At 34.5% G+C, this 22,250-nt stretch overlaps 1 protein-coding gene across 3 annotated transcripts in view; it reads right to left on the bottom strand.

Moving 5' to 3' along the window:
• Positions 1-22,250, bottom strand: part of LOC121415560 (myotubularin-related protein 12-like) — a 93,850-nt gene that overhangs the window by 4,358 nt on the left and 67,242 nt on the right. For all 3 annotated transcript variants that reach the window (XM_041608814.1, XM_041608813.1, XM_041608815.1), the window contains 4 exons: positions 18,592-18,722; positions 15,914-15,992; positions 5,275-5,345; positions 322-494 (listed from right to left, as the gene is read on the bottom strand). In XM_041608814.1, the coding sequence (XP_041464748.1) occupies positions 322-494; positions 5,275-5,345; positions 15,914-15,992; positions 18,592-18,722 (454 nt within the window). The remainder of the gene's footprint in view (positions 1-321; positions 495-5,274; positions 5,346-15,913; positions 15,993-18,591; positions 18,723-22,250) is intronic.

Here is a 22,250-nt window from a genome sequence, read left to right as displayed (position 1 = left end):
AGTCAAGTTGATTGCTCAATCATTAGCCATAATTGAAATATGTTGTTGGTGAGTAACATACACAAAGTCTTACTTCAGTCCAAAGGATATCATTTGCAAAAATCTTGAAAGGCATTATTCGAAGTCATTCTGCATCAACTCAATAAGAGAATCGCATATATTTAACTTCATACCCCAGTAAATTTGTTCTTAAATTCATGAACAGCCCTAAAGAATAGCCCCCAGTTCTTTGGGAAGAGTTTAATACTTGAATGTACAATTGATAAAGCCAAATATATGTTTCCCTTTGTAATATCATTTTTCTTTCCATTTTCAGCCTACCTCTGTTCCACTGCTAGGGACACAGTGTCCACACCTATCTAGGAATGGGTGTCCAGCTACAATCCACTCTTTCTGTATAAGGCTCTGAAATCCCAGTTGACTTCGGTAATGACTGTCCAGCATGATCTGAGCAAGACTTGCTACTACACAGGAGTAATCTCTACCTTGTGATTCTGTACATGGAGAAGAAAAGGAAGACTGGTATTAATATGAAGGGTAGGTATTTATGAAGGGTATTTATGTTGCTTACTTTTTCTGATGATCTGAGCATGATTAATTGCTACACAAGGTAATCTCTTTAGTGTGATCTGGGGAGTGTTTCATTAACATTTTTTTCCGACAAGTTGTTAGATCCGACATCTTTCCTTGCTTTTGATTGGCTGAGAAGCACAGCTGTTGGATAAAAAAGGGACTTGTCGGATAAAGTCTCATCATGAAACGCCCCCCAGGTGAAGATCAGAAGAAGAGTCTGATATTTGCATGATATGCATCTTATCTTTTAGATTGTTGTAGGTTTGAATCCCAGTCATTGTTTTTTTTTCCTTCATCATTGTGCTGCACTCAACCCAGGTGAGGTGAATGGGTACCTGGCAGGATTGAGTCCTTGAATGTACTGAGCTGATAAAGCAACAGCTAAAGCCAAAGTTTAATAGGGCAACAATGGATCTATGGTTGCTACACAGGAATCTCTGAATGCATTTGGTAAAATTTCTACTTAGTCCCAAACCAGCTTAGTCTAATTATTTTATGTCTACTAAAAATCAAGTGGTCCAGTTGCCACATTGTCTCCCTTTCTTTCCCTTCCCTTTGTCCTAAATTTCTAGCATTTACATATTGAGAACAAGTTTCATCGGACAGAACCCATCTTTATAAACACACATGAAAAAGAAGAAGATCCAGTCTTCAATACTGAATCCTCATTTAGCCATTGCTCACAGACCTTGCCCGAGGTACTGCTATTTCTACCTCCCCCGGGACCAAGTAAGGAAGTTCACTCCGCAAGAGTATAGTCGACAGGGAGGAGAGAGATGGGGAAATATTACAGCAGAAGACAGGAAAGGCTAGAAGGGTTCTGTCCGTAAGATGAAAGAAGAGTGACCCCAATCCTATGGGGAAAACCTTACCCTACTTTCAATTTTTGATAATTACCCTTCCTAAGGGAAATAGTATTGAAAATTACCCTTGCTAGGGGGAAGGGTACTTCAGCAGGAGCCCCCTCCCTTGAGTTGACATACATGGATATCTATATCACTCCTTGGAGAGTGCCCATTCTATCTGGATACTTTGGCCGATTTTCTGAACTCAGATTAAATTTTAACTCTGGGCTATAGTTCTGGTTTGACTATGGATAGCCAATTGTGACACAAAACTCTGAGAGCAGAGGTTCAAATCTTCAGTTCATTTGACACCTCAATCCTTCTTTAATGTCTGAATTTTAACTAAACTAGTTTTCTTCACCACTGAAGCAATGGGAAAGGAGACAGTACAAATGAGGAGCGCAAAATGTACACAAAATTTGACATTTTTGGCTTCCCATAATTTTCGAACAGATTACGATCACATGTGATCTAAGTTTAACTGTAAACCAAAATATCAGCCTAAAGATAAAAATGCAAAAAAGGTAAAATTGAAAGGAGATTGGTAATAAAATATTTTTTGTGCAACATTTATTTAAATATATCATTATTTTCTAGGGGGGTGGGTCTCCACAGAAAAAAATCTGCAAATGCAGAATGTTGTTGTTGCTAAAGGAGTATTTGGCAATGACAATCTTTATGACAATAATTCAAGTTGTGATCGGGAGTACCTTGTACATGTATTTAGTCTTTGCAGTCTCTGTTTATATCTCTTTTTCTGTTTCCAAGCCAGTTGCTACCTATAAAACTTTACATTTCAGTTGAAACAATAAAAGCAACAGGAACCAATATACTTTTGATCATCCATTCCTGTTACAAGACCTGTATAATTCTATTAATAGCTGCCAAATAGATGTATTTACAGGAAATCCATTTGCATTATATTATCTACTTTGAAGTATAAACAGGATTTCAATTCCATTTCCTTTCCATTCCTACCTCCCCATTTCAATCATCGTATCTACCCTTTTGACGTAAGAGCATACCAAACAAGCCCAGTATACAGGGGATCACATTTCAAAAATAAATTCATTCAAAAACTTCATCCAGAATCATGACTCTGGCTTTTTAAAGAAATCTGTTTCTGGAGATTAAGGCCAGGGTGATGTTATATAAACAAAAATAAATTTTATATGCTAAAATGTGACTCTGAAAGCCTGGTATGGGAAGTTTATTCTGCTGTGAAAATCAAGAAGATACATACGTAACTGCACCTGTAAATACAAATAAACCTCACTGGTCAATAATCTCTTTATTCAATCACTTTATAAATCATCATCATCCCTTGACATGCCACAGCATATATATGAAATACTTTTTAGAAAATTGTTTAAAGCACTATATTAATGGTTTATATGTTGATATCATTGTTATTATTATCATGGCATAGTGCTCCAAGAAAATGTGGCAAATTTTACCTCTTATCATTGATCTTTTTTGCTTTTGAAGACAACTTGTAAAAAAAAAGTTATGCTGGGTAAACCACTACTGCTCTGGTTGAATACCCAAATTCTTGCAGGGGTCTGTGATACCCCGGGATCATTTCTTATAATCATACCTTTTTTACTGGAAATATGACTCCGGAAAAGAGACAACAGGAAAGAAAACAGGAAAAGATAACAGAGAGTCAATAAGTTTTTTTTTGTGTGTGTGTTTTGTTTTTTTGCTTTCTGGGACCATTTGTTAGAGTACACAGATCAACAGCCTTTTGATTGCATTCAGATGGGTCTGCAATTATAACACAGGAAATAGACATATACGTGAGTATAAAAGGTCATTCACTTCTATCAATAAAATTGTGCAAAGACCATTGAAAAATGCAGCAGAATGCAGCCTATCAAGAGCACTTAATAATCTGGCAAATATAGATAAAATTACAAAGATCAATACGTAGACGTGCAAAGACTGATACATACATGTGCAAATAAACCCATTCTAAAACATTCGGAGAAAAGATAGATATAAAAATAGTAAAAATACTCTTTATATATCTTATTGTGAATAAAATGGAAGTCTAATCATTATTACCTGTCTGGAAGGTTTTATTATTTAATTTGAAATGCAAAATTGACATTATTTAGAGGTACTGTGAAAGGTTTGGTAAACTATGCATGGTATGTAATGATATCACTTGGTCTAATACAAATTCCATTTGGTCAAACTTTATTTTTATATACACTGTACAATCAATTTGTCTATTCAACATTTTGTCTGATTTCACTCTAACTGATATTACCAGTTGTCTAATATCCATTTTGGCAATCTCTATTTTTCTATAGCACTGTGGACCCTTACAAATTCTGCTAAGAAATGGCAATTGGACCAACTATATAATACTCAAGGTGGTCATTAGGCCATAATTTGCCAGGTGTAGAAAATAAAACGTAATGTTCGCCTGAACAGACGGCCTACTGGTATCTCAAAGTTAGACCATGGAGATTTGATGAAGCATGTCTATTACATGTGGACAACTTGCCCTGTCAAAGCACTTAATGTCATTTTAGCAAGGTATCAATCAACATTTGCCACACTCTACACAGGTGTACATGTAGTAACTGTAAGTGGATACCTTGTAGAGTTCATTCTTTGAATGCACTGAGCTGAATAAAGCCTGATGGAGTTGAAATTGGGGTCATTATATACTTGGTTGATTTCCACTGAATGATTCCAAAATGAACTTTGGAGTGTACAAACAATATTTTGATGTGCAATTTACAAAAACTAGTCAATTTGATGAGGACTTCATTGCAATAATAGTGCAATTGCTACTGAACATGCTAATGGAACTCCCTTTCACAAATACATAGTATGTATATGATAATAAATCAATAAAATCATATTTATTTACAACTGGAATTCAAACTCTGGGTAAACAAATCCATGTTGCCATATTAAAACAAATTATCATCTCTCTGATTAGATAATAAAACTGAATAAAATCAATTAATATATGAAATATCAATAATAATAATAATAATAATAATAATAAAAGAAACCTAGCCATAAATATGTTAACATTTCAGGTGTGGCCCTTGTATTTTCAACAAAATACAGATTTATTTTGCCATATCATGTCATAACAAATTTAATCTCTGAATTTAATTATTAAAATTGAATATGATAAATAAATGTATTTAAAACTGATAATAATAATAAAAATAATAACACAAGCTACAAAGAGAAGGTATACATTTAAGGTGTGCCCCTTATATTTTTCACCAAAGTACAAATTCATTTTGCCATAACAAAATTATCATCTCTCTGAATTTAATTATTTGATATGAATACAATTAATAATCATATAAAACATTAATGATAGAGAATAAGAGACCAGGCTGGACAAATGTTTATATTTTGAATGTGCCCCTTATATTTATACAAGAAAATACCAGAATGACCTTGATTATTTCAACTGGGCATGGGAAGGATAAATGTGGATGAGTGACTTGCTCATGGATATTCACAGTTTTTTGTCAACTTTGTTTTTTGTTTTATTTTACTTTTTTTATTTGCTTCTAATTTCATTTTTAGTTTTTGTATTTGTTTCATTATTATTATTGTTATCATTATTATTATCATCATCATTATTATTATCAATATCATCACTATCATTATCATTCAATTATTTATTTGTTTATTTTTCATTTATCTTATTTTCTTTATACGCAAGTCTGATTTACACACAGAAAAAATTTTGAACATGCTCGAAACATTTTTGCATTTGAGTTGTTGCGGGTAATCATCCACAACTCACCCGCAAGGCTTCTATGAAACGATGTGACAGGGCATTTATATTCATTTGTTTTTGTTTTAATACCTTTAATAATAACCGTCTTCTCTGCTAGGTAGATCTTATCAGCTGCTTCCTTTGCAAGGCTGAGGCATGTTCTGTAGACAAAATTAAATTAAAGAGAAAGAAATTATCAAAAATACATCAATATTTGTATTCAAGATTTCTAATGTTAATTCAATAAATGGAAATACAAAGAGAAAAAATACATAATGCTTTTAATTTTTTGTCTTCTCAAATATGGAAAGATCTATCTCATTGAGTTAGAGGAAGAAAATCTTTTTTCAGTGGCAAAATTGATGTGTACATATATTTTCATTACTGGTACTTTTGTGGAGACAATATGCTTCTCTGAAACATATTAAAAAGGCAGAAAGACATTATGGTCTTGGAAACATCCACTTTCTGATCTCTTTGGTCGATGGATATCAAAATCATTAAAAATAAAATTGTTAGCATCATCTTAACTATATTTTTTCTTCAAGTTGCTTTTTTTCTGAACACCTTTCAAACATTCCTAAATTTGCATTAGCAGGAATGATTGTTATTGGATTAACAGAAATATAGTTTACTCCTCAAATTCAAGAAAATTATCATTTGAATCAGTTCATATTTACATTACTCTCATTCATCCAATAACAATAATTCAAGCGAATTCAAATATTTCCCAAATCATAGTGTGCATATATGTTTTTCCTGACTACATCAAGTGTCCTAAAAAAATTGAACTTCTGATAATTTTCCTGGGGATTTTTCTTACTACCATTATGCAAGAGAGAGTGTAACCCCAAATTGTCCCCGTTAAAAGGGGGTGTAATATTCTGTTTGCTCTATTCTGTAGTCTGTACAAACAAATTATTTGATTTAATACAGCAATACCAAGAACATCATAACCACCATCAAAGTCCCTTTCAAACTGTTAAAGTTCATGTTTACACATGTTCTCTTTCATAGTTTGTGGTAGGGTATGGGTGGAGGGGTGGGGGTATTCCCAGCTTTGATCTACAATGCTGAATAGGATTTGGGGAACAAAATACATGTATGAAAAACATCTATTGATATCGTTTAGTAAAAACCTTCAAAAAAAAATCAAGGTAAATAGAGTAGCTAAGGAATTGATTTGTTAATGAGAATGGTGATTTCAGAATCTAGGAACAAACTGTCTAAATTTAAGGCGTCTGTACTTCCCCAACACAAAGATTGGTATAAGTGCAGTATTCTTGACCTTTGCTACATGTGTATATAGAAAACGTTTATACCCTTTTTCATCGCAATTGGGGAGTTTATAGGGCTTTTTTCTTAGTAAGTGTACGTTTTTCAAAACATTTTTCTTTTCAAAAACATGTGCACACATTGGTACCGACAATGACATTTACAAAGAGCATAAAGTGGATTGTACCACTGACTTTCATGGTTTTTATAACTAAAGTTTGTCAAATGGTCACCTGGCTAATATGAATTATGATGTACAAAAGTGGTTTATGAATATCATTTCTTAAAAAAAAAAAACGATTTCAAATCTTCATAACGGCACAAGTTAAAGGTTGAATCTAATTTCAGTAGAAGGGTATTAAAGACAAGTCTTTTAATTTCTTTGCTTCCTGCTTATCAGCAGGACGACACAAAAGGTATGTACATAAGACAAAATGTTTACATTTACATTGTGCTCATTCAATATTGAAATTCAAAGCAAATTTTTATAAAAATGCTATATCACATATTCTCTAGCTGGATTTTTAAAATACATAAATATAATGGACAAATAGAGGTTACTTTGTCAATTTCATTGAATTCCTAGTTTGTGTGATACCAAACCTGAAATAAGAAAATAAGCTCTATATCTGCATTGTTGTTTATCAATTGATTTATCTGTCTATTAATTCCTTTATCTATTCAGTTTTAATCAAAAGCGTGGTAGTTTTTTCAATGCCAAAAGGTTTGCTTTACAACAGAGATTTGTAAATAGTGAAATGTCTTTGATAGCTGTGTGTACAAGATATTTCTCCTTCCTTCTCCTTTTTTTCCGTGGGGGGGGGGCCTTTTCTTGGAGGTCTGACAGGGAAGTACATGTAAAGCACTTATTCAAGGGTATTGTAAGTAGAGAAATATTTAATAAATCAACACTAAAAACAAAGTTTGATGGGACAGTAGCATGATAGCTGCAATTAATAGCATCCTTTCATTACTAATCAACAGCAGTTGCTTCCACAAGCAGGGGAAAGAATTCTATTTTGTTTTGAAATATTTTTGAAAGAAGATGCTGGAAATTAAGTTAATCAAGTGACTAGACCCAATACAAACAACCTAAGGGGGGTCTTCAAATGATCACGTCCTCATAAACAGACACCTGTCAACAAATTTCACCATCTTAATGAAGTCCTCCTCAGAAAAGAAATTATGCTTATTTCTAAGATTAAACTATTGTCAGCTGCTTCAAATAGAGCAGGGTGCTACATAAGCACTTGCCAGATTGCCCGGGGCAAGTAAAAGTTAGAGTTGGCAAGTGTTTTGAAGCAAAGACCAAAACTACTTGCCCGAGTTGGGCAAGCAAAATTCACACAGTAGAAAGCAAAATTCTTACAGTAGAATGACCAAAATTAGGGTCAATATGATATGACATTTTTTGGTCATGGCAGGTAAGAAAAAAAAATCACTTTTGAAAGAGAAATGCAATAACAAGGTAGATCAGCTCATGTCAATAGAGAGAAGAAGGTCAATGGTTAATAAAAGCGCAAAACTTTCTTTTGAGAGGTAAAACTTGTTTTTTTCAAGGATTTTTTTCGGGCAAGTGAAATAGATTTTTGGGCAAGTACATTCCAACGTTTTGAAAATTTACTTGCCCAACCGGGCAAGCGCTTCTAAAGAGTTATGTAGCACTTTGAATTAAAGTAACTGCAATATCAAATGTAGTTTGATCCTCATCATTCTACAGCTTGTGTTAGAAGTCCTTAATGTCAAGGGGAGGGAGTAATTTGCTCTACATTTTCAACATTGCTAGCAACAAGTTTTCTTTTAATGAAAAGGACTATAGTTTTTGTACCTTGTACACATATTACAAGTTCACAAGACAACATCATGGCTTGTGGTTCCCAAAATATAGATGAAAATTGTGCCTTTGTGTCAAACACAAATAGCATCATCAGCCAAGTCATTAATATGTGATTATTTTGCTTTTAAGATCAGAGAATTCACACAAAAAAGCTCAGTATAAGGTTACAACCGGGAGAAAAGAAATGGCAATCAATGACAAAACCTAGTAATAGTAGGAACCTAATGCAGTGCCTTTGACTGGCAGACATCATAAATTTGAAAGCTGACAGAGGGCAGGGGAGAAGGCTTCCTTCCCAACTCGGCTCATTTAAATGTCAAACTTGACGGCCAGGAAATACTTAATCTATTGACTAGACCAATTACATTAAGAGCCAGAAGGGGCTCCAACCATCAAAACATTCTGTTCTGCACAAAGACTCTGTCACATTGTGCCATTGAACAATACCATCTGAGAAACAAATGCATATATTTGTTGCATTTGTCCTTCAATTGGTTTATAGACAAATATAACATGGTGCTAGGCACTTGGAAGTTTTGGAATATTCAATTTATTACCATACAACACAGTCTGAAGTAAATATTTTGACAGAGGCATACATTATCGTATAAAGACAGTATGTGACAGGGTCTAAAAGGATATTGTTACTGATGTTTTAATGCTTGGTCATCATGAAAACAGAACATAACAAAACAGGGGGTCCGCATTCACAAAGCTGTACAAAATCATTGAACTATGGTTTAGATAAGTAGTTTAATTATGACGTGGAGGAGCCGTGGTGTAGTGGTTCTGACTCTCGCCTTGTAAACAGAGGGTCGTGTGTTCGAATCCCACCACAGTCTGGCATCCTCTGGCAAGGCGTTAATCCACACTTTGCCACTCTCGACCCAGGTGCTAAATGGGTACCCGGTAGGATGAGAAAGTCATTGTAGCCTGTCCAGTACTGTGTGTGCCTCAACGGCGACTAAGTGGAGTACTCCTCAAGGAGTGGAGGATGTACGCACATTTTGTGCGGGAATGACTGATTTAATCCAATGACCGGGGTATTAATATATCTGTAAAGTGCTTAGGCATGTCATTCCGATGTATTAAGCGCTATATAAAAGCAGATTATTATAAATATTATGACAAGCCAATAAATTGTTTCACAAGTAAAAACATTTTGAATGCATCAGCCATTTTAATGTAAAAGTTGTGTCGGAATGGGAAGTACATTTTCTTTTAATCATTTAAGTACAAGAAAACGAGACCAATAAACAGAAGAGGGGGTATGAGCACAGAGAGATAAGCCACATTTGGCTATCCATTGATTTGAACTGTGAATTAATTAAATGTAACATTGTCAAAATATAACAGTTTTCAACCAGTTTCTTGTATAATGCTAGATATACATTTTCTCTCACTGCATTGATTATACAAAATATCTCAAATAACATGCTATTTTTGAATTCCATTTTTTCATTTTAAAAACATATTTCAAATTTAAATCAAATCAGCTATCCTGCCCTTAACAGAAAAAGAAAAGACAAAACCAATAGATCTATATGGAGATATTCCTAAATTCATATCACCCTCATCTACAACTCCGGCGATATAAATCTAGTTTGGGCAATATATGTCGTATCGCCCTGAGGCCAGTCAATTACTGAACCTTCAGGATTTCATTCCTCCTAAGTGCTTTCAAATGGAAGAGTGGTTTATACATGAATAAATTTGATGACTGAATGTTAAAAGCTACTGAAACCAATGCATATGATTGGCCCGGTGCAAATTTGACAGTCAAAATCACTGACAAGGAGGCTGTTCTCACTACGTTCCTAAAACTAGTTTACTGGAATCCAGTTTAGTGGAAACAAGTTTAATGCGTAGTGAGAACGGTCAAAGCGGTCTTGGAAGCGATCTTCCAAACCAGTTTGGAAAACCGCCTCGCGATGTAGTTTTCAAGATCACTTTGCCTTGTTAAACTGGTTTTAGCGTAAGTGAGGACACAACCATTCTTCGGGAAGCGATCTTTGCACATTTTGAGCGCGCTACTCCACACGACAGGTGTAGAATGCCTATGCTGCAGTTTCGAATTAAGCGCCATACGTGTCACCCTACTGAGAGCGTTTCCATAGCAACAAGAGCGCTTTACGTAAAGTGATTTTGAAAACCACTTGGTGTGATCAAATGGGAACGCTAGCAAAGCGACCTTCCAAACTGGTTTCCTGAATCGGCTACCAGTAAACTAGTTTTAGAAAGCGTAATGAGAACGGCCTCAAGGTCCTTCATGAAACAACCCAGGGTTTCAACATAAAGAGCACAGAAAACAATCTCATATTAGGGAGTAAACTTGTAGAAATCCAGATGATATTCTTTTTAGGAAGGAAGGGCCGAGGTGATCTTTCTTACTCCTCCCTTTTCCTTTCACCATCTATTATCCAACAGCTCACTATAGAATTCGTCTTTTGACAGACTTCATGAATCACGGGGTTACTGACTGAGAGTACAGTACCTGATGACATCATCACTTCCACTTGGGTTATGAATTCATAGATTTTTCAAGAAAGAGGATTTAGTTTGTGGATCAACAACAGATTGAATATAGAAGATAGTGATGAACAAGTTCAAGAAACATCAAGAAAATTGAGAAATGGCTGTTGACACCACATCTACTTGGTCTACCAAAGATTAGCAAAATGAGACCACAGCTAATGGACTATTGAGATATTTCAATATAAGAGACAAAGTGTATTGAGAATAGTGACAAGCAGGGTGAGACAGAGTGAAAATGCAAAAAAAAGAAATGTAGGGGAAAAAAGGGAAAAAATCATAATGGCAAAGCTGGAATAAACAGCTAAAGGAGATTTAGAAACAGAGAACACAAACAGAATGAGATATAAAAGAGAACAAAATATAGATGAAAGTGGGAAACATCATCAGGAGGCAGATAGCCAGAGACTTGTCACAAAATATCATAAAATAACATCATTAAATTTCAGACAAGGTCCCCATAAAACAAATAATAAAGAGACAAAAGTGACTTATTATATTCCTAAATTGTTATTAGGACTTCAGATAAAACAGATTTTCTCAGATTTATTTTTCTCACAATACAAGTATGTCAATGCACACAACAGAGATATATTAAGATGATGAGAAAATTTACTACAATCAGTCATCATTTCTGTATACAGAGACAAAAGAAATTTTACAATGTGACATTGAAAAGTCCTTTCTTGATAATCATAGCATTATTCAAAACTATGTTTTCTTGATTATCATGGGTAAACAGGATAACAAAGATAATTTCAAGAAAAATCCAGACTAATTTTTATCCAAAGATATATCATTGTTGAAATGATAAGAATACAAAGGAACAATGTAAATCATGCAAATATTTGTATCATATGAAGAAAAGTGTAATGATCTGTTAAAAGGTCAATGTCTAAAATATAATTTCATGAATGAATGAATAGAAATAACAGTTTATCAACGCAAATTAGTATTTATCCTACCGAAAGAACATGTTGCTGCATGTACATGGACTTTGTACATCATCTTGATAAATAAAGAATATCTTTATCATATCTTAAACAAATATCGAATTTGACTTAGGCAGAAAGTCAGGTGGAATAACCGGAACTGAATAACTCATCTTGATAAAACACTGAATGTCCCGTTCCCACCCCCTCTCCTAAAAAGGTCACTCACATACGTGCATAACTTGCCAATATGCTTTTATTAGTAAATGGAAGAATATAGATTATTCTTAATTCAATATAAATTTCTATCTCTCATTTCTTTAAATCACTGTAAATTCCATTGAATCATTAACAAAACAATTTCCAGTAACATGATAGATTGTTTTTTATTTCCATGCAAAAAAATGACCATACAACATAATATATATTGACAAAATTTCACGGTAAAATAACAACAATCATTGCATGGGAGGGGACAGTCATAAGCACAAAGGCTTGAAAAAGGACGTCCCTCAAGAAAGACTACGACCCTGAATTAACATCCATATAAGTCCATATTTGAACATTAGAGTAAAAGCAGGGCCATGATAAATGAGCTTTGTCCATAAATGTATTTTACTGATAATCCAAGAAACTAAGATGCAGAAATTCACCTCTAATATTTGCCACTTGATAGATCAAGTTTAAAGTTCAAGGTTAAAAAAATGTTCAAACATATATCTTTTAATGCAGACTGGAGGCTTTCTCAGTAAAGCACCAAAGTTTTACAATGAAGCTTTATAGCAAACATTCTGTGTACACAATTGAAGATGATGCTTAAAAAAAAAATCAGAAGAATGACACAAACATTTAGCAAAAAGAAAGCCAAGTTGGTTAAACAGAAACGTGTTGAGTTAGAAGATAAGGTGAAACAACTCGAATATATCATCGGAGAAGGGGATAAGAATAAGATCTTACAGTACGAAAAAGCTAAGGAAGAATTAGAATATTATAGAATTGTCACAAATGGATTAATTATTCGATCCAAAGCTAACTGGTCAGAGTACGGTGAAAGAAGTAATAGATATTTTTTGTCTCTTGAAAAGCATCATAAAAACAAATCTACCATTCGCAAGCTTGAAGTACAAAATGAAGTTCTAGAAGATGAAAATACTATTCTTAAAAAAAAAAGAATTGTTTTTTCATTGTATTCGAAACAGCATGTTGAGTTGGACGATTCTAATGCCAGATCTTTTTTGTACAATGAAATTAAATGTTTGGATGAAGAATCCCGGGATAGCTGTGAAGGTCTGTTAACAATAGACGAATGTCATGCAGCGGTTAAAGCTATGCCAGTAGGAAAATCTCCAGGTAATGACGGACTCACAAAAGAATTTTATGTGAGATTTTGGGATATCCTGTCTGGCCCTCTGGTAGCAGCATTAAATTATTCTTTTATAAAATCCGAATTATCCTCAAGTCAAAAACAGAGTGTTGTTACGTTGATACTTAAACCAAATAAAGACAAAAGATTTCTGGAAAACTATCGACCTATTTCATTGATTAATGTTGATATCAAAATATGCTCTAAAGTACTTTCTACATGCTTACAAAAAGTAATACATTCAATAATCAATCCAGATCAACATGCTTTTATTAAAGGAAGAAATATTGCAGAGGCAATTCGGAATGTACATGATATGTTTTACTACCTTAATACTGAAGAAAAAGATGATTACATTGTATCGATCGACTTTAAAAAAGCATTCGATTCGATTGATCACGAATTTATTTTTAAAGCCCTTGAATCGATAGGCGTAGGTCCAATTTTTATCAAGTGGGTCAAAACACTATATTGTTACATTGAGGGATGTGTACTTAATAATGGCCACTCTACTGGTTATTTCCCTATTTCCAGTGGTGTAAGGCAGGGGGATCCCTTATCTCCGTATCTTTTTCTGATAGCCATCGAAATTCTAGCTGTACGTATAAGACATGAAAGGGAGATTATAGGTATTAGTTTCGGACCATGTGAATCCAAACTTTCAATGTATGCCGATGACTTTTGTGCTTTTTGTTTAAATTATAAGTCAGTGAAAGTCTTATTTAAAATACTAAGACAATTTCAGAGTTGTTTCAGCCTGACTTCTAATAAAGAAAAGACACAAATACTAAAAGTTGGCAATTACAGAGATGGCCAATGTATTGATGGAGTTAGCACAGTAGAAAATATAAAAGTTCTCGGAACAGATGTTGGGTATGATGCTGCAGACCTCCAAGAGGGAAAAATTAGAGATCTATTGCTATCCACAAAAAGGGAATTAAATATGTGGAAACAACGGAATTTAACCTTGTTTGGAAAAATACAAGTTATTAAGTCATTCGGGATATCAAAATTCATATATCTTTTCTCATCAATTATTTTGCCTAGCTGGGCAGTGAAAGAAATAGAAACAATTTTTTAATGGATTTTTGTGGAAAGGAAAAGATAAAATAAGGAGAAATGTAGTTATTCAACAGATTGAAGAGGGAGGCCTCAAAATGGTTGACGTTAAATCAGCAATTTCTGCTCAGCAGCTAACGTGGATTTTGAGAATAAAAAATGGAAGCAACCAAGCTTGGTATAATATTTTCAAATTTTATACATGGAAAGCAGGTGGAAAATTTTTACTCAACTGTAATTTTGAAAACAATCTATTATGTTCACAGCTACATTCGTTTTATATTTCTGTATTGGAAAATTTACAATTTATCCGTTCCTCAAAAGAAGATGAATCTCTTGCTAATCAGATTATTTGGAATAATTCAGAGATACTGTTCAACAAAAGAATGATTTTTTCTCAACACCTATTTGATAAAGGGATTATAAACCAGGCATCATATTATGACAACAGAGGGCTCTCTGAAAAGTTATAATTTTCTTAAAGATCAATTTGATATAAATGGAAATGACTATTTACTACTGAAAGGAATATACTATTCTATTAAAAAGAACAGTGATCAAAATGTTATTCAATTCCATGTAGACGAAATTAATTTTCTAAAAGACAATATAATTATGCCGATTATTTTTAGAGAAGCTAAGTCTATACTTAGCAAAAACTTTTATGATTATTTGGTTAAAAGTAAGAGAGAACAATCTCTCAGTTCTTTTCGACTAAAGAGTAAATACAATTTAAGTGATTCCAAATTGCATGAAGTTAGAAAGAGAATGATGAATACAACCATTGATACAAAAACTAGAGAATTTCAGTTCAAAGTAATAAACAACATTCTGTTTTTTAATTATAGGCTGTTTAAAATGAAAATAAAAGATTAACCAGAATGCTCTTTAGGCTGTAAAGACTATGAAACCTTAGAACATGCACTATGGTATTGTAACTATGTAAAAATATTTTGGGATGAATTTAAAGCCTATTTATCGATGTTGGATTTTTCAAACCTAGACGAGCAGACCATAATTGTTGGATTTTTACATAAACAACAAGATGCTAGAATAAAGAATCATGTCTTACTTATAGCAAAGAGATGTATTTACATAAGCATAAACGGTGACAATAAGCCAAGCATTGACTATTTTAAAAGAATGTTGTTTTCTTCGTACACAGAAGAAATGCACATCGCTAAAAGGAAGGGGAAGTTGAATATCCATGAAAGAAAATGGAAATGTATTATGCCACTATTTACTTTGAATCACTGCTAAAGAAAAAGTGGCGATTGTTTCTCTTTTTTGGGGGGTATGTCTATACTTCTTTTTTTTCTATACTTACATATCTTTTAAACAATAACTGTACGTAACAAACCTGTACTTACTTTGTTATTTGCAGTACTATGTGTAAACACAAAATGTATGAATGTATCCTTACTGATCTGTATCATATGTTTTATTGGAAAGTATCAATAAAATACTATTGAAATATAAAAAAAAAATGAATCTAAAAAAAGAAATTACGTACAAAATTATTGTTGTCTTAAGTTGTAGAGACAAATTCATGACAATACAATACCATAATCATGATGTTAGATTTTATCTTTTTAACTTTGTATCTATTTCAGAGCTTAATCATACAATGAGCAATTGTTTAAAGAAGTTGGACATACTATCTCTTATAGTGTGAGTTTTTTCTGAGCTTTGACATGCCATATCTTAGTAAGGCTTGATTATCATTCTTACCCTATAGTTTGAAGCCACTTGGTACTGTCTAATGTTGAATACCACTTCTCATCTGTCGTCCAGAAGTCCTTGATGTTTTCTAAACATAAGAGAACCAACAACAAAAAAACACATTAAAAATGAGACACAAAAGTTAGTTCTTACCTTATTTTTTCTCAGTGAACAAGTGTATATAGAGTTCATGAAAATTACTTCAAAGTTTTCCTTTTATTCTGAATTACTGTCATTCCCCATTTATTTAATCCATCGCTTTGTGAATGGTTCAACCATTTCTACATCTAGCAAAAAGAACATGGATACAAATCACTTTTAAATAGAAATGCAATAAGCTTACATAAAGTCTCTGCAGGTCCGCTTTAACTTTAAAACACACCCTTAAATTTTCCAAGTTACTCACCCCAAGACTATGTATAATATCAAGAGTTTAATAGTAAAGAAAAGATTCCCTTTTAACAGCCCCCCCCCCAAAAAAAAAAAATATATATATAAAATTTAAAAAAAATTCAAAGAAAAGTTTGCAGTTTGAATTATTTTTCTAAATCAATTCTCTGAGGCAATGAAGTCTAAAGCCAACTTGCTGAACTACTATACCAATCTGAATCAAAAGTGAATGCAAATTAGTCAGTCTAAATTGGCAACGAAACACAAACATGACTAGTTATCAGTGGGTACCCATAACCTGAGGGCTGTGAAACATGAGACTTCAACTCCTGCTTCATATGCCACTTTTTGTAACAGAGAAATGAGATCACGATCACATTCCCAAAGCCCTGAATCACAGTGCCTTACTTGAAGGATTGCCAAATTGAATTATAAAGCAATACCCCCCCCCATGCCATGAAGTCAATAATACTATGACTTTTGGGATACTTATATGACTTGGCAGAAAATACTGATACCATCGCATAACTGAACATGAATGCCCAAGCCTGACATTTCTTTAGTATTCAGGTAAGGTTACTTTTCATTAGTGCATATTTCTGTATTATGGCATTAATAGGGAAAATTAAAAAGGGCATCCTCATTCAATACAGAATATTAAACCTATCATCTTTCAAGTAAATAAGTCTTGTGTAAAACAACAAGTGTCATTCTTAAAAGAGCAATCCTTCTCAGTCTATTGAAGAGCAAAACAAAATTGGGGAAATCAACAAGGAGTCTGATAAAATTACAGTGCCATAATAAGAATTAAATCTGGCAAAAGTTTGACCTCAAAACTCCTTCAAAATGAGTTACTCCGGTTATGTAATCAACACTGGACTTGAAGACTTGGCAACAAATACTGGAAATCTGCCACAATTCTAAGAGGCGATTTCTGAAAATACTATTATTTATAAGGTAACCAAATCGTACAATACTGAACAACAACTTTTTCTTCAAATCTAAGTTGACTGTCAAACCACGGATGAGCTACCCTACAGGTTCTTGGGGCAAGTTCTTAATAGGAGCGGTTACTGCAGAGTATAACAGTGTCCCACACCTTGACTGAGACCTACAATGCTAAAGCTGTCGAGAATAAATCAAGCAACACTGGAGAACGTTCATACATTTCACTCTGGCCACCGACAGCCAGAGCAACAAAAGCACCTTGATATTTCATATTTATACTGTGCGTTCTTGTCTGTACGTATTGGCAAGGGAGGCAGTACACTACATTAAACCTTTCAAAAGTTATTTTTACAGGGGCAACATACATGTAATGTCGCCGAATCCACGAAATGGCACACGTGACCGTTGATGCGCGAAATCACTTTTCGAGATAAACGCGATTAAATATTTTACATTTTCAAGTGCCAGTTGCTATAGGATTGTGAACTTTAACAGAATAAAGAAAGCACATACCACTAGCCAGGTATTTACTCCTGCTTCCCATGTAAAAATTTTATCGAATGAACATCAAATCTTGACAAAGCAGTGATTCAAACACAAGCATGACAAGTGTCGTTTTGTGGAAAATATTACTTAAGCATGCGTAGAAACAGGGCACACGTGTGTGCCATTTCATGGGTTATTTTACAATGGATTTTGAGGCTAGTGTTGTTGTTTTTTACACTTTAATTATCTCATTAATTACAGAGAATTTGGTTCTAAAATTTTGGTGAAATGATAGACCATAGCCAAGGCATACTAAAGCTGAAAGATACTTGAAATTGAATACTAAAACAGAAAGATACTCAAAATTTCTTTTTACGTAATTTTGGGACGTTGTGCCACTTCATGGCTTCAGAGAAGATAATAAACAATAGGTGCTCCTGTTCCATCCTCCCTGAGTCATCCTTGAAACCAATACCTGGCAAGCACATGAAATGGATGTAACCATCCTGTACAGGTACTTCTTGTATCCCATGAGATTCCTTACTCACTTTGATGATGTCTTTCAAGACCTTAACTGTTTTCCTATATGACAGCGAACTACAAGAAATAATGGGGCATCGTATGAAACCTAAGTTTAATTCCATATCAAGTATAAGTTTCAAGATGAGGCACAATTCCTTTTATTAAGGGCGAATTTGCCACTGGCATGTGTTCAATTGTAACTCCACTTTCTTTTAAAGCTATGCCGAATTAGGCTTCATGTTCAGACTGACGCTTGATTTGCAACTGAACATAAGTTTCTTGCAACGCACTTTAAACATAGTTTTAGATGGATCATGGCTCGAGTTAACCTTGGACCTTACCTGGCATGCACATAGACTGGAGCTTCTGGTAGCCACTTTGTAGCTCCTGTATACTTGGACACTCTCTACTTAGGTCAATGATGTCTGGGTGAACCTTGGAGGGGTGGCTTAGCATTACACTGTCAATAATCCTGCATGGGGGAAAGAATGGTGGAAAATTTAGTCAGGGTGGAATGGAGAATTGATAAAAGGAATATTTAAAGGAAAGAGGATTGAATATCATGGGTAGGAGACAGGAGAATGACAGATAGATAAGAGGAAGTAGAGAGAGGGGGGGGGGGTCAGTCAAAGAGGAGAAAAATGGGGGGGGGGTGAGAGAAGAGGATGAGAGATAGGGAGAGTAAAAAAAGAAGAGATATGTGTGTAAAGGTAAGAGGGAGAGAGGGAATGAGAAAAAAAGAAATAGAAAGATATGACGAAGAAATAATGAAGTGAGTGTGAGAGTATATTAAAGAGATACAATGTATACAAGTGTTTATAACATAAGAAATGTAGACAATGAAAAGGAAAAAAATGTATGAAAAAATGAGTCAGGAATAGTATAAAATGGGTTGGAAAATCAAAAGGAAAGGACAGATAAAGGTGTAATAATAAGAAATTGGATAAACAGATAAACAGAAAAAAACATAAGCAAAGAATGAACATGAAAATGCAAAAAGGGGGAATTTGTGAAAGAAAATAGGGAAAGAATATGAAGGGTTGGCTAGAAAGGGGAACTAGACAGAGTAGAAAAACAAACAATAGAATTTGGTTGATTAAATGAATAAAAACAAATAAAAACTTGGCATTTGGGCAGGTGAGGTTTACCTAACTCACAAGTAAATCTTTAATTCAAGTAGGGGCAATCCATTGTTACCTGAAAGCCTCTGGGTGGCTCATACAATCACATCACCTATTTTTATACCACAGTCAATTTATTCAAGGGGAAAGGAGGGGGTTTGTCTACCTTAACCCTATCTAGGCCGGGGGGGGGCCTCGGAGGCCCCCCCCTCAACGAATCGCACGATATTTTCGCCGTGCGAAATTTTTTGACCGCGCCGCTCACCGAGTTTTTACTTTCAAGTCTTGCGCAACTTTTGAGACCAATTTTGCGTCACCCGGGTATGTGGTTCCGAAATTACGCAACATTATGTAAGTGCATGTCAGACCGAAAATTGCTCAAAAACGTGATTTCGTGTACAAAGTCAATGCAAATTGTGTTTTCAACCAAATTTCATAAATGTATAATTATTTTTAGTTTTGCTAGTCTAAATGTATTCATTTTATGCTTTTTATGATCACAGAAGAGTCTCCAACAAATTTCATTGAAAAAAACAATGAAAAACAAAAGGTCAAAAAACAAAGAAATACATAAGAAATTGCAAAAAACAATATAATACATAAGAAAATGATTTGATATCACATTTTTTTTCATGTACTCTTGCTTAGGACACCACAAAGAGTTTCTATACCAAAAATTAGTACATTTGGAGCTTTATTTAGGGAGTTAGAGGAAAAAGTATGATTTCGCATACTAATTACGCATAAATTAGCATAATCACTTAATAGCAATTCGCATGAAATAAATTACTATACAATCTTGTAGATTATGTCCCAGGCAACCCGTGTGCCAATTTTCGGCGCGATCGCGCGGTCGACGGCCGAGATCTTAGGGGGGGCCTGGGAGGCCCCCCCCGGCCATAGGAACTCCCAAAATACCCCGGCCTAGATAGGGTTAACCCACATTTCATTACACCCCAACCAGTCATGATTCCATCTTGATAAGAAGTTTTCTCATTTTTTTTACACATACATTTCATTTTCTAGACAGGTGAATCACGAACCATGGGACTAAATGAGTTAGCGAAAAGATCCAAGGGCATAATATGATTTAGGTGAATATAGGAAATGGTAAAATTGAATCATGTCACTCTATGGTTGCAAATTAACTGATATCACATCAAGTCTCCAAACTTCAGATGACTCAATATGCATTATCCCCCTTTTTACAATCTTATATCAGATTCCAGCTCCAGCGTATACTGGAAACACAGTAAGGGTTAACAAACAATGTAAATGTAAAGCAAAATGTAGCTAATGCAATATTCTTGGAAATGTGATACTTCCATTGTGAGTCAGAGCTTATATTGAAATGAAGGGATGTTCATATCATCATAACCGGTGTGTTGGCTCAGCTAGTAGAGCGTCCGTCTCACAACCGGGAGGTCTGGGGTTCAAACCCCGGCCGCGTCAGACCAAAAGACGTTAAAAGATGGGAGTTGCTGCTACCCTGTTTGGCGTTCAACGATTAATGGGATAGAGCCTCGTCGATCTGGAGCTGCACAGTGGCTGCCGGGCCCACGATCAATTGGGCAAAGCAAATTTTCGGAGTATTTCATTTCATGTCTATTTCGAACAATAAATTATGGATTTTCATTTTTCATTTTTTTCATTCCCAAGAGTATCATGGATGATGTAAAGGAGGGGCAAATTTTTTTCAACCAAACACAAAAGTGCCCCCCCAACCGAACCCCCACTCCAAAACACTTCCTTGTCAAAACCCAGTGTTTGGCCATTTCTGCATATATGTACATGCTGCATCATTCTTTGATGACCCAAACTGATGGATTTACTAGAAGCAGCCAATCCCTTCATATAACAGCAATTTGTCTGAAGTCAAAGTTAATATGTTTATTTGTGACATGATAGAACTATCAACAGTATTCTATAACAAATTATATCAAATAGTTCAATCGAAAGTCAATTGAGACTTTTTTTAACTACCTCAAACTTTCCTTTCTTCATTTCAACTCTTATTTTGAGGTACTTATAGTGCTTTCTTGAGTTCCCATTAAAGACTTTTAAAGCCAAGGGAAGCTTTAAATAAAACAAGAGCATAAGATATTGTCTCCTTTTTCCTTACTATGAGTGGAGAATAGTTTCCTGGGGCGGTATTCTGAACATTGTCTTATCTCTGTATTTTATCTTATCTCAGAGATATGACAAAATCGGTATTCTGGTGGATGTCATAACTTTTGTCACAAAATTGTCATAAATTTTGTCTCTTCTCTTTAGCGCGCACCAAAATTACGCGGCTTTCAATGCGCATAATCCTTTAATTCAAGCAAAAGATATGACAAAAGTTATGACAGGGGGTAGCAGTCATAAATCTTTTAGTACCAAATATTCTGATATCCTGCCGACTGAATGTCAAGCAATTAATGATATCATTTAGATTAGATTGTGGTAGTAGTTTCACTCATCATCCATGACAATATTCAAAATTATTTTTTCATGCTACAATTAGTTAGGCCCTACATATCAATTCCTCCTCTTTTTCTCTGTTCTTCCTTCTTTTTCTACTTCTCCTCTAACATCCTTCACAGCTCCCTGTCTGTCTTTGTAATTAAGCGCATCAATATTCGCGTAGTTGCGCGATGCCAGCAACTGCAGTGGGGATACGCCCTACCTGTAACGGGGCCTTCCTATTGGCTAGAAGAGCTCCCACTGGGAACTAACAATGGTTTTGATTGGATTGCTTCCGAAAAGATGGGCGGGAACTTTGAGAGATATGACAGGGAAAAGACAATGTTCAGAATACCGATTTGTTACAATCATATGGATGTCACATCTCGGAGAGATATGACAAAATTTATGACAAAAGTTATGACAGTGTTCCA

The sequence above is a fragment of the Lytechinus variegatus genome, chromosome 5 (assembly GCF_018143015.1).
Source record: "Lytechinus variegatus isolate NC3 chromosome 5, Lvar_3.0, whole genome shotgun sequence".
Taxonomy (NCBI): domain Eukaryota; kingdom Metazoa; phylum Echinodermata; class Echinoidea; order Temnopleuroida; family Toxopneustidae; genus Lytechinus; species Lytechinus variegatus.
Note: the sequence above shows the minus strand (reverse complement) of the source record. Positions and strands in the feature narration are given on the sequence as shown.